Consider the following 13479-nt stretch of genomic DNA (forward strand, 5'->3'; position numbering starts at 1 on the left):
GAGGAGGAGGCTCGAAGGCTGGACATCTTATGACCTGCATCATCTGACTTAAGTCCACAGAATTATACAGTCGTGGCCAGAAGTTTTGAGAATGACACAAATATTAATTTTCACAAAGTCTGCTGCCTCAGTTTGTATGATGGCAATTTGCATATACTCCAGAATGTTATGAAGAGTGATCAGATGAATTGCAATTAATTGCAAAGTCCCTCTTTGTCATGCAAATGATCTTAATCCCCCAAAAAAACATTTCCACTGCATTTCAGCCCTGCCACAAAAGGACCAGCTGACATCATGTCAGTGATTCTCTCGTTAACACAGGTGTGAGTGTTGACGAGGACAAGGCTGGAGATCACTCTGTCATGCTGATTGAGTTCGAATAACAGACTGGAAGCTTCAAAAGGAGGGTGGTGCTTGGAATCATTGTTCTTCCTCTGTCAATCATGGTTACCTGCAAGGAAACATGCTGTCATCATTGCTTTGCACAAAAAGGGCTTCACAGGCAAGGATATTGCTGCCAGGAAGATTTCACCTAAATCAACCATTTATCAGATCATCAAGAACTTCAAGGAGAGCGGTTCAAATGTTGTGAAGAAGGCTTCAGGGCGCCCAAGAAAGTCCAGCAAGCACCAGGACAGTCTCCGAAAGTTGATTCAGCTGCGTGATCGGGGCACCACCAGTACAGAGCTTGCTCAGGAATGGCAGCAGACAGGTGTGAGTGCATCTGCACGCACAGTGAGGCGAAGACTTTTGGAGGATGGCCTGGTGTCAAGAAGGGCAGCAAAGAAGCCACTTCTCTCCAGGAAAAACATCAGGGACAGACTGATATTCTGCAAAAGGTACAGGGATTGGACTGCTGAGGACCGGGGTAAAGTCATTTTCTCTGACGAATCCCTTCCGATCCGGAAAAAAAGACAAGGTGAGCGCTACCATCAGTCCTGTGTCATGCCAACAGTAAAGCATCCTGAGACCATTCATGTGTGAGGTTGCTTCTCAGCCAAGGGAGTGGGCTCACTCACAATTTTGCCTAAGAACACAGCCATGAATAAAGAATGGTACCAACACATCCTCCGAGAGCAACTTCTCCCAACCATCCAGGAGCAGTTTGGTGACGAACAATGCCTTTTCCAGCATGATGGAGCACATTGCCATAAGGCAAAGGGGATAACTAAGTGGCTCGGGGAACAAAACATTGATATTTTGGGTCCATGGCCAGGAAACTCCCCAGACCTTAATCACATTGAGAACTTGTGATCAATTCTCAAGAGGCGGGTGGACAAACAAAAACCCAGAAATTCTGACAAACTCTCAGCATTGATTATGCAAGAATGGGCTGCCATGATGTGGCCCAGAAGTTAATTGACAGCATGCCAGTGCAGATTGCAGAGGTCTTGAAAAAGAAGGGTCAACACTGCAAATATTGACTCTTTGCATCAACTTCATGTAATTGTCAATAAAAGCATTTGACACTTATGAAATGCTTGTAATTATACTTCAGTATTCCATAGTAACATCTGACAAAAATATCTAAAGACACTGAAGCAGCAAACTTTGTGGAAATGAATATGTGTGTCATTCTCAAAACTTTTGGCCCCGACTGTACATAGGAGGAGCGGCTTCTATGGAGGAACTTTGAATGTCCTTTGAGCTAGCTAGCTAGCTAGCTAACTATGCCTATAGCATCCTTTACTAGCTCTGAAATGTGAATCCATTCTTCTCTAGCTAATAAAAAAAATCTCCCTGTCTTCTGAATTATGCTCGTAACATCAGTACAGTAGCCTGACGTTCGGATGGGGGAGTGGCAGGTAGCGTAAACATGCCCGCGCACACACTGGCAAAGATTTTCAGCTTGCAGGCAGACACTGGAATATGTTTCTGAGTGTCAGAGTGAGGGCTTTGCATGGGCGCGTTGTTGCGTTTTTTTTTGTTGGGGTGGGAGAATGTCAACCTGGTGATCTGCAAGGCCCTGTGCCCTCCCTCCCTCTGAAAGGTTAAGAGACTTGGCCTAGAGTGAGCTGTGTTTAGTACCAACCCACCTGACTACTGACCTGGACTGAACCGGGTCTTCATTCTGTGTTTTTAGCAGAGCAGGATGTTTTTAACCCAGGACAAAAGAAGGACACACACACAATGCATCTGAGAGGCAGAAGGATGTCTCCCTAATCCTGAAAATCCACTGGCCCATTTCCCTGCGTTGGAATGAAAGGGCCACGTCACCATAGAAACAGGATCAATGGACCATAAGGATAAAATGTTAACTGGGGAGGGAGAGAGCTCTTTTTATAAAGAAGTGATATATTTGATCTCTGTCTTAAGACAGTGACTTGTTTATTGTGTTGATGGGTTTTTGTTTCAGTCACAGTTGCCAGTTTCTCCTCCTCTTGTTCTCGTCAGTCCACTCTCATGGTGGTGCCATCTTCCCCATACATACAGGAGAAAGTCCCAGAGGGCGGGCAAGGGCGCTTTACCCTTAGATCACTGTCTATGGGCAACTTCAGCTCCTGTAGTCTGAGGGTCAGCAAATGTCAAAGTATTAATTAATCCTCTTACAATAGTTGTGAAGGTTTAGGGTGGGGGGCCAGTGGCCTGCTCTGCTGAGGGTTCAGTGAGTATGGATTCTATTTGGGTGCTGATTTAGGACCCCATTGTTCTTGTAAACTCCTCCTAGCCCTGGCGGTCTGGAAAGGGACCTTGTGACCTTTTGGTCCTTGACATATAACACACTAAAGTCTTGACCCACATTTCCTATTTGAATTAGGTTGGCCTTTCAGAATGGAGTCTGATGAATCAATACGATGAGGCAGTGCTTCACACGCTGTATGATAAGACCTATATCATGTCTCTCTGTGAAGTCAATTATGTCACATGACTAGATGTTGTTTTAAAACACCTCAGAATGGAGTCTGATGAATCAATACGATGAGGCAGTGCTTCACACGCTGTATGATAAGTCCTATATCATGTCTCTCTGTGAAGTCAAGGGTCTATCATTATGTCACATGGTTCCATTGATTTAGCTAGAGACTTGGACTGAGTTGGGTGATACTGTATGGCCAAACTGATACTCCATGGTGATACAGCCTTACAGACAAATATACATTGGCTTGTCTGTCAGTCATATCTAAAATGTCCCCCTTGCTCACCGGACCAACATATCAGAGCGCTGTACTGTGAGTGCTAAAGGGTTGTTGGGCAGGGGGTAGGATGGGTTTGGAGCAAGGGAGGAGCCCTGAGAGGTGAGGTGGTGGGGTGCTCTCTCTCAGAAAAGCCCCTGGACAAAACCGTCCCAATGACGCCTTTCAGTCAGCATGTTTATTCCTGGGGTGAGGGATTCATTCTGTGGGGGGCTGCCTGAGTGCCCGATTTAGCCCCCTGGAGGAGGGGTCATAGTGACAGCAGGCCCGTTGGAGCCTCTAGTCTACACAGTCGCCTCACTGTGCTGTCGGGCATTTCTTTGGACACCTCTCTGGACCTCGCAGGACACAGACGAAGGCAGACCCTCTCAGACAGACAGACGTTTCTCAGTTGTTGGTGCTGGATACACCTGTTGCTGCCTCCACCGCCATGACACGTGACTCGTAAGTCCTTGCTGTGGCGATTCTGTCGAGCAGGGGAAGAGTGGGAAGGGAACGTAGTGGGTTTGTAATGTTAGCAAGCGGTTTCCTTTGAGTCCTCTTCTCCTTATGTCTCTGTTTTAAGAAGGCTCTAGAGTTGACCTAGTCAGTGACTACATTATTCCCAGTTTGGATTAGGGCAGAGTCTGTCTGTGCTGATTTCATAGCTGCTGACTGGTGAGCCTCTCTACTCTCCATCCCAGAACTGATTCATTAATAGAGCCTAGTCTAATAGGGGCTTTTATCTACCAGCAGAATAGCTCATATTAATAGACCATGTCCTCTTAGAATCCATTCAGATCTAGTTCCTGTCCAGTTACAGGACAGTATTTCTCCTGTGATGAAGTGACTGGAGCATTCAGCTGCTTGCTGCTGTGGGTCTATATTTATTGATGCACACTCGGTATGAGTTCATAAAAAGCTGTTTAGTTAAGTCCTACCCTGGGGGCGTGCATGAGTGTTCATGTATGTACTGTAAATATGTATGTACACTACTGTTCAAAAGTTTGGGATCACTTAGAAATGTCCTTGTTTTTGAAAGAAAAGGTATTTTTTTGTCCTTTAAAATAACATCAAATTGATCAGAAATACAGTGTAGACATTGTTAATGTTGTAAATGACTATTGTAGCTGGAAACTTATTAATGGAATATCTACATAGGCGTACGGAGGCCTATTATCAGCAACCATCACTCCTGTTTTCTAATGGCACGTTGTGTTAGCTAATCCAAGTTTGTAATTTTAAAAGGCTAATTGATCATGAGAAAACCCTTTTGCAATTATGTTAGCGCAGCTGAAAACTGATGTTCTGATTAAAGAAGCAATAAAATTGGCCTTCTTTAGACTAGTTGAGTATCTGGAGCATCAGCATTTGTGGTTTCGATTACAGGCTCAAAATGGCCAGAAACAAAGACCTTTCTTCTAAAACTCATTAGTATATTCTTGTTCTGAGAAAGGAAGGCTATTCCATACGAGGAATTTCCAAGAAACTGAAGATCCCGTACAACGCTGTGTACTACTCCCTTCACAGAACAGCGCAAACTGGCTTTAACCAGAATAGAAAGAGGAGTGGGAGGCCCCGGTGCACAACTGAGGAAGAGGACAAGTACATTAGAGTGTCTAGCTTGAGAAACAAACGCCTCACAAGTCCTCAACTTGCAGCTTCATTAAGTATTTCCCGCAAAACACCAGTCCCCACTGTCAACAGTGAAGGGGTGACTCCGGGACACTGGCCTTCTAGGCAGAGTTGCAAAGAAAAAGCTATATCTCAGACTGGCCAATAAAAATTAAATATTAAGATGGGCAAAAGAATACAGACACTGGACAGAGGAACTCTGCCTAGAAGGCCAGCATTCTGGAGTCGTCTCTTCATTATTGACATTGTTGGCATTGAGACTGGTGTTTTGCGGGTACTATTTAATGAAGCTGCCAGTTGAGGACTTGTGAGGCGTCTGTTTCTCAAACTAGACACTCTAATGTACTTGTCTTCTTGCTTGTACAAATTAAGGTGTGTTTATCCCTATTTCGTCCCGTTCGCTTCATTTAAGATTTTTTTTTTTTCAACAGAATAGCCGGAATGAATACACCCCATATCACACACAAACACAGTTCACTTTCATAGCAGCCACATATAAACAGTATGATCATTTTGCTTGTTGTGGAATTCCTTCTCACATGTACACTCTTCTCACCTTTTCCCTTCACGTGTGGATAGCTGTAGCCAGTTAGCTAACATAGCATCCCTCTCTGTTTGAGCCATATGTTTGAGTAGGCCAAACTAACTAGCTGCATTGGCTAGCTAAGTAAGTGAAAGTGAAGAGGACTGAAGCTAGCTGTCCTCCGGCTACACCATGGTGCTACCCTGCAGAGTTCTATTGAGGCAACTGTAGACCTTCATTGGAAAACAGTGTGTTTAAATACATTATTTGGTGATGTTAATATATATAGTATAGTTTTATCTAAAAAAGGATCACTTTTTTAAATGTTTCACTATTTTTATTTGTATGATACTCTTCCTCCTCTGAGAAGCCTCCACTGATGTATATGTACTGTATGTTCAGCCATGTGTTCTATATGTAGGTCTTTTACATTAGTGTACAGGACAATGGGACGTGGTATAATGTGTATATTGTCTTTCGTTGTGTGCTGTGCTGTTCTACAGAACACGTGTATCAGCTGCTGAAGTGTGGCTGTAGCCTCCCCCGGGTTTGTGGAATCAATTTGACTTAATTGCCGTAGCTGTGTGTTTTGTCTCGCTCCCCCGATGGTCATGTTCCTAACCAGCTGCACTTTAGAGAGCCCTCCCCGGTGCTTCTGAGGAGATGCAGCTACAGAAAATTGGACACATTGCCATATGTCAAAGGCATGAACAGATGGCGTTAGGGTGGTAGTCCATTTCATCAAGAGTTAGTATATAGATCACCGTGGTTTTATGGAACCGGTGTGACAGTCAACTTCTTGTTATTGAGGGACTGGTTGAGCCATTTTCTCAAGACATGTTTTTATGGGGTGTTTTATTCCTGGTTGAGTTGGTTATGAACTTGTTTGGCATGGTTGTTTTTCTTCTTGCATTGCTATAATTGTTTATCTCTTCATGGCCACACCATAGTGAGAACTTTGTTGTCGTCACCTGACCTCAACCCAATTGAGATGGTTTGGGATGAGTTGGACCGCAGAGTGATGGAAAAGCAGCCAACATGTGCTCAGCAGACAGTGGGGCAAAAAAGTATTTAGTCAGCCATCAATTGTGCAAGTTCTCCCACTTAAAAAGATGAGAGAGGCCTGTAATTTTCATCATAGGTACACTTCAACTATGACAGACAAAATGAGAAAAAAAATCCAGAAAATCACATTATAGGATTTTTTATTAATTGATTTGCAAATTATGGTGGAAAATAAGTATTTGGTCACCTACAAACAAGCAAGATTTCTGGCTCTCACAGACCTGTAACTTCTTCTTTAAGAGGCTCCTCTGTCCTCCACTCGTTACCTGTATTAATGGCACCTGTTTGAACTTGTTATCAGTATAAATGACACCTGTCCACAACCTCAAACAGTCACACTCCAAACTCCATTATGGCCAAGACCAAAGAGCTGTCAAAGGACACCAGAAACAAAATTGTAGACCTGCACCAGGCTGGGAAGACTGAATCTGCAATAGGTAAGCAGCTTGGTTTGAAGAAATCAACTGTGGGAGCAATTATTAGGAAATGGAAGACATATAAGACCACTGATAATCTCCCTCGATCTGGGGCTCCACGCAAGATCTCACCCCATGGGGTCAAAATGATCACAAGAACGGTGAGCAAAAATCCCAGAACCACACGGGGGGACCTAGTGAATGACCTGCAGAGAGCTGGGACCAAAGAAACTAAGCCTACCATCAGTAACACAAATAACACAAATACTTTTTTGTAAATGTAAAAACTGTTGCAGCACAACTGTCTGCAGAGCTGTTAAAGGCATCTGGTGGAGCAGGGAGTCTTTTCCATGTGTTGGTTATCCATTACCTCTGTCTGGGCGTGTGACAGCCCTAATACTTTGAACGGTGTCGCTAACCTAGCTTGGCGAGCTCCTTTTAAAACCCAGCCTTGGCAGAACTTCTACCTCAACTCTCTCTCTTACTCTCACACTCTATCTTGACCTATCTCTGTCTTTACCTCTCAACCCCTTCTCTCTTTCACTTTCCCCACCTTGTTCTCTGATCATTCTTGATATCATGAATTGTTTCATGCGTTCTGGCCCTTTCTGTCCTCCTTCCTAACTTCTCCCCTATTTGTTGCTCCTGTCTCCGGACTCTCTCTTCTTCTCTCCCTCCCTTCCCTTCTCACTCTGGTTATGATGTCCTGTAGTGAGGTGACAGTGTAGGCGCCAGGCTCTAGCCTTCGTGGTGATTTACTCTGCTGATTTGATTGATGCTGAAGCTCAATATAGTCTCCTCCATATAGTCTCTTCTGTGTCCGAGAGGCCTAGGCTTCAGGGGAGCTTCATGGAGGCCTGGGGTCTGATGTTACACTGCAGTAGGGATATGTTCGCCACCAGCGTGGCCACTGACCCAGTAATGTTTAACAGCTGTATGCACTGTAACACAAGACCCCACTTCTACTCCTTCCCTTGCTCCCTTTCTCCCTCCATCTTTTCCTCATCTACATGTTTCCTCCTCTTGGTCGTGACTTCTTAAAGTGCAGCAGAGATGTTGATCTGATCAGCGACTGACTTGGCTTGTCTGTGCAGAGAACATAAGTGAACGAGAAGAGCATTTGGGCAGCTGGGTGTCGTCCTTAGTTTAGCAACAAAAGACACATTTATTCAGCACTCTGTAGTTTCCCTGCCGTTCTCTCTCTGTTGTACATTTCCTTGTGAACTGCCTCGGTTGCCTGTCACTGGTCAGACTCAGCTGTGACCCTTTTCCCAACCCGTGGGCAGAAGAGTGCTGACTTACTGCTTGATTACTCATTCTACTCTTAGTTTCTCAGCTTTCATCCAGACATGCTCAGATGCTGGACAGATAGCGGGGAAGACAGAGGGGATACTGGTATATCAGTCCTGATGTATGTCCCTTCAGTGGGCTAGGGTTGAAGGGCTCCTTTAAAGGGGTATTGATTCCCGGGCATTCGGATGTCATGTAGTCATGGAGCGCAGCTGGAAAGGGTGAAGGTGATCTAAGCAAGGTGTCGGTGGTCCTGTACAGTTGAGTGATGAATGGCTCCTCGTCAAGTCTCACCCACAAAGTGATAACGCTGAAGTAGATCATGTGATCATCTGCCGCCTGCATGGTATTGGTGCTTCTGGGAATAAGAGCCTCCTCAAAGTCCCTTCGGGATTCTTTACTTAAGATCCAGGAAGATCTATGATGTTGTCGTCCTCAGCTGCCTGCGCCATTCATTTTACTGAACAATTGGTTCCTGTCAGTGATGTCATGCTTGTCTGAATGTGTGTAGCTATGTCTTCCCCCTATCTGTGAGGTACTGGAGCCTAGATGGCTGTGATTATTGTGAACATGACCAATGGAAAAACACTCATTTGTTTGTGCTTTTAGTAAGGACCACCATCTTCTTTGTGACTCTTGTATGGTCAAGGAAGGAGGAAAATCTTAATACTCCATCACTGTTTCAGGCCCTGAATCCCAATGTGAATATAATGTTCAATTTCAGCTCTTCTGACTGTCTGGCATTGTGGCTGTGTCTTAGCTGCAGGCTGTAGAAGTGAAAAACGGAATCATTCATGCCTCCTTGATAGTGGTCTTATCTCTCTCTACACTTTGTATTGCCTCCGTCTTTCTTTCACTCTTTCTCTCTCTTCCTTTCTCTTCCTGTTCTCGTTCGCTTCTCTCTCTCTCTCTCTCTCTCCCTCTCTCTCTCCCTCTCTCTCTCTCTCTCTCTCTCACACCTCTCTCACCTCAGTCTCTCTTTCTCTCACCTCTCTCACTCTCTCACCTCTCTCTCACACCTCTCTCACCTCAGCCTCTCTCTCTCTCTCTCTCACACCTCTCTCACCTCAGCCTCTCTCTCTCTCACACACCTTTCTCACCTCAGTCTCTCTCTCTCTCTCTCTCACACACCCCCCTCTCTCTCTCTCTCTCTCTCTCTCTCTCTCGCTCTCGGTCTGGCATCTTAGCTGCAGGCTGTAGAAGTGAAGAACTGAATCATTCATGCCTCCTTGAGTGGTCTTATCTCTCTCTACACCTCCCTCCTTTTTCCCCCTTTCTCTTACTATCGCTCTCTTCCTATTCTTCACTATCTCCTCTCTCTCGCTCTCTCTTTCTTTCAAGGCTGTGGAGAGATAGATGTCTTTGACTGAGTAACCTGCCAAGCATGCCCCAGCCACCTGTTGTGGCACTAAACTCAAAATACCTTCACAGAGGAGTCTCACACCCCCCTCCCTCGCACCATGTGTGCTCCCGAGAGGTGGTGGGGGAGTGAGGGGAGGCAGGGGTGGGAGAAGGCAGAACTCCTTCTCACATATGGTCAGCCTGGCTTGCCTAGCTTTAGGGGCTTGGCATTACACAGGTGAATACCACTGCCTGCTGTCAGTTTATGGCTGTGGTGGTTGAGGTACCAAACATATGTATGTTGCGTTTCATTTATAGATCATTTGCACTCAGTTTTTTGGGCATTCTGTGACAGTAAACGTGTCTGTTGTCAGTACATGTTTGGTTCTCCTTTGTGAGTGCAGGCCCTAATTGAATCGTACAGCTCTTAATGTGAGACCAGTGTTTTGACAGTTATTGACTTTGCAGGTTGCTGAACGTGTGAGGAATAGCTCTCATGTAAGTGCTTTTATTCATCTTTGAAATGAATTACCAGGGCAGATGTATTTTTTTCTCAACCGGGGTTTTATACTGAGGAAACAGAAACCGAGGTGGACAATATTGTCACAATTCATTGTCATTTTTTGTTTAGCATGTAAACACACTCTGTGATGTTCAGTGATTTAGTCATCTATAGATCACTGGTTCTCAGTCCTGGTCCTGGGGATCCAAAGGGGGGCACATTTTAGTTTTTACCCCTAGCACTACACCCCTGATTCAAATGATCAACTCATCAAAAGGCTTTGATGATTTGAATCAGGTGTGTAGTGCTAGGGTAAAAACTAAAATGTGCCCCCCTTTGGGTCCCCAGGACCAGGACTGAGAACCAGTGATCTATAGTGAGATGAGTCTCATAAACGAGGTATGGAAATGTTTCTGGAAATGGAAGTGCCCAATCAACAACAGATTAACAGCAGTGTTTATGGGTGCAAGGGTGACTGGGGTCCTGATTAACGACTGTGCATCTGCTGGGCCAGCCCTGCTCTGTCCTGTGACCGACTGGGTCCTTATCCTGTAGCTGATTTAACACTCACTCCCGTTCCCATGGCGAACCAACAGCCGCTTCACATGCGGTGAGGTCTGGAATCCCTCCTCTCTCTGCCGCCCACCCTCGCCTCACGCCATGACCAGAATGCATCTGTTCTGTCAGACCTCCTGGGGCCTTATGGACGGGGGAAGTAGAATCTTTGGAGTTGGTAGATGTTGTCTCAAACCACTGATACAGGGCCAGATATTTTTCACCCCTCTAATGCTTAGACTAAGATTAGGATTATGGGTCTGGTAATCTGATCCTAAATCTGTGGTTAAAGACAACTTTGACCTCAAGCTGTTAAAGTGACGGTGAGCAAGTGGTAGGGTTCTATGGTTTAATCAGCCAGGGTTAAAAATATCCCCCTGTTGTAGGGGCTACGGCATGGTTAATCCTGTCCTCTCTCACTGTGCTGACAGACTGTTTCTAACAAACATGGAGTAGCTCGTATGTAGCCTTTCTCTAACTAGGCAAGTCAGTTAAGAACAAATTCTTACTTACAATGATGGCCTACAGGAGGAGAAGTGTGTGTGTGTCCAGGTGAATGTTGTTGGCTGAAGGTTGTGTGTGGGAGAATGTTTGCTCAAGGGTGTGTGTTGACGTGCAGAGAAAGGCCAGTTTCCCGACCCCAGGAGCAATGCCTTACCCTTAGTGTTCTTTCTATACTGGAGCCTACATGCAGACATGTTACATAAGCCTTTAACACAGATGATTCTGGTCAGGTGCATTCATTTTCAGACAACGGCTCCTCCTTAGCTTTGTAGTTTTATAATCGTTATCACCTGCAGGAAGGGAGAATTCCTCCCTGTCAAACGTGTCATGACAACGCTTGGTTCAGGCTCGAAACACAGATAATTCTGCCTGGTTATTATGATGAGTATATTCTGGAGGGAGATGCAGATGAGAGAGGAACGACTGGGTTGGGATAGAGAGAGAGAGAGAGAGAGGGGGGAGGAGAAGAAATATCTGCTGTGTGTGCTGTGATTTCATCTTCTCCAAACGTGATCTTCCTTTAACAACTGGCTGCCTGCGAGGGATGGAGAGGAGAGCGCCTGTTGCCAGGTTACCCTCTACCACTGTGAAAAGCCGGATTCAGCATCAGCAGCCGTTCACATCACAAAGCTAGGCTAGCATGGAGGAGCATCACTGACTGGCTGCTTGACTGGCTGACTGGCTGACTGGCTGACTTGCAGCACCCATGCATCGCTTCATCATGACTCACGAATGCCTTTTTAAGAAGTGGGCATCAACATGAATCAGACAGGGTGGTAGAGCGGAAGGTGGAGGGAGGGACGGACTGCACCACAGAGCGTCTGGCAGCAGTAACAACCGTTGGGCACTGAGTCTTGGGGAGCGTGGAGGTGGGGTGGAGGGGGGCCTGGGGGAGAACCATGCAGCTCCACACCTCCACACACTGCAAGGCTTCCAGCTTCATCCTCAATGAAAGAGCATGCGTCTTGTCTTCCAAAATGGATATCTACCGGTAGGTACTGTAGCCTGCCTGCCTGCCTGCTGTACTGTATAGTCTAATATAGTACTAGATCCCTCCTCTGCGTTGGATCTTGGATGGGTTGTCTCTCAGTACAGAATGTGCCTGGTGCCTGTCAGTCTTGTCTTCCTCATCAAAGCAACTGTTGCATATTCATGCCAAACAGAGCCTCTTGGCTTTTGTTGTCTTGAACACATCTTCATGGGTTAGACAGGAGTGGCTTCACATGAAGCCTTGATGTATGACAGAGATATAGGCGAAGGAAGAGTTTGGGCCGTTAATGTCTATTGTGAAATGATTCCCCTGGTATGATGTTGGATATCTTCTTTTGACGGGGATGTTGTTACTGTTACAATGAGTGGTTCCCAGATGCTGCGGTTTCTCTGTTCATCGTATCGTTCTGCTGCATCGCTCCCTAAGGAGCTGCGGACATGTACTCTACTGCATGTGGCCGCCGGAACATAAGCAATACATCATGGTAAGCAAAGGAGGATCCTCGTCAAATATTTATATCAGTTTGTTCACATGTCAACCCAATGTGCGCTGACACAAAATCCTTGTTTGTAACTAGGCATATACATTTGGGAATGTCACTTCAGGCATGTTTTCAAGTTAAAAAAATGTAGGCCTCACCAGTGTTCTCTCCCTTTCATTTGAACGTTCCACTGTGGATTGATGCATTAGGAACGAGTCTAGCTTTCGAAATCCCATGTTCAGTAACAACAACAACAACAACAACAACAAACAACTTGGCCAGTCAACCCCGAGCCTAATGAAAACCAGTAGTTCCCAGCCAGTTCCCATGCAGCCCAACAGGGCCTGCTCTGCTAGCCCACGGGGTGATGGGAGATTGATTGCTGTCTTCCATATGAATCCCTCTCTGTGACTGGCTGAATGGCCACATAGGACTCATCCAGTGAAAAAACTCCAGAAGAGGAACTGCTCACCTGCTACTTTCTCACCGCCCCGCCAGCCACCCTGTAAACACCTGATGAGGTTGGCGGTTTCACAAACACAGTGCTGCTGCTGTCACTCACACACGCTAGCAGTGTGCTCACAAGGTCAAAGCTTCCGGTGGGTTGGGGCAGCATGCAAACTAAGTTTCCCCTCAAACACCTTCTGTATGACGACATGTTTTTCTTTGGGTTGCATTGTCTCTGTCATCATTTTGTTGATGTGGAACCAGTTTTGGGTTGTTTTTTTGCTTTGTGATTTGAGTTATGATTCCGTCACACCTGGTGAACGCAGAGGAGGACAGTTTTGGTATGACAACAATGGATTATGATGTCTCTCCCACGCCTCACCACTAGTCCCTTCCTGGTATTCAGAACCCCAGAACGACACAGTGTTTCCTCCGCCACTCCCCAGGGGGTCTTTCTGGCGCTCGTTGGCATGGTGCTGTCGAAGGTCAGACCAATTATAGCCAATGAGAGCCGTCTGTCTACCTGTTGATCACACCAGGGAAGGACCCCAGTAATCTAGTGCTCCTCTGGGTCGTATGGTGAATGGCTTCATTAGGGTGGAACTGAATCCACAGG

General features: G+C 45.8%; 1 protein-coding gene across 7 annotated transcripts in view; it reads left to right on the forward strand.

The window, feature by feature from the left end:
• LOC139407170 (protein enabled homolog) overlaps positions 1–13479 on the forward strand; it is a 158625-nt gene that overhangs the window by 61740 nt on the left and 83406 nt on the right. For 2 of the 7 annotated variants that reach the window (XM_071150688.1, XM_071150694.1), the window contains exon 1: positions 3422–3578. The exons of 3 other annotated variants lie outside the window; for them this stretch is intronic. In XM_071150688.1, the coding sequence (XP_071006789.1) occupies positions 3565–3578 (14 nt within the window). In that variant the 5' untranslated portion in view covers positions 3422–3564. Of the gene's footprint in view, positions 1–3397; positions 3579–11843; positions 11936–13479 lie in introns of those variants that run through there. 2 more of the 7 variants (XM_071150692.1, XM_071150687.1) reach the window with 2 other exon arrangements.

The sequence above is a fragment of the Oncorhynchus clarkii genome, chromosome 4 (genome assembly GCF_045791955.1).
Source record: "Oncorhynchus clarkii lewisi isolate Uvic-CL-2024 chromosome 4, UVic_Ocla_1.0, whole genome shotgun sequence".
NCBI lineage: Eukaryota > Metazoa > Chordata > Actinopteri > Salmoniformes > Salmonidae > Oncorhynchus > Oncorhynchus clarkii.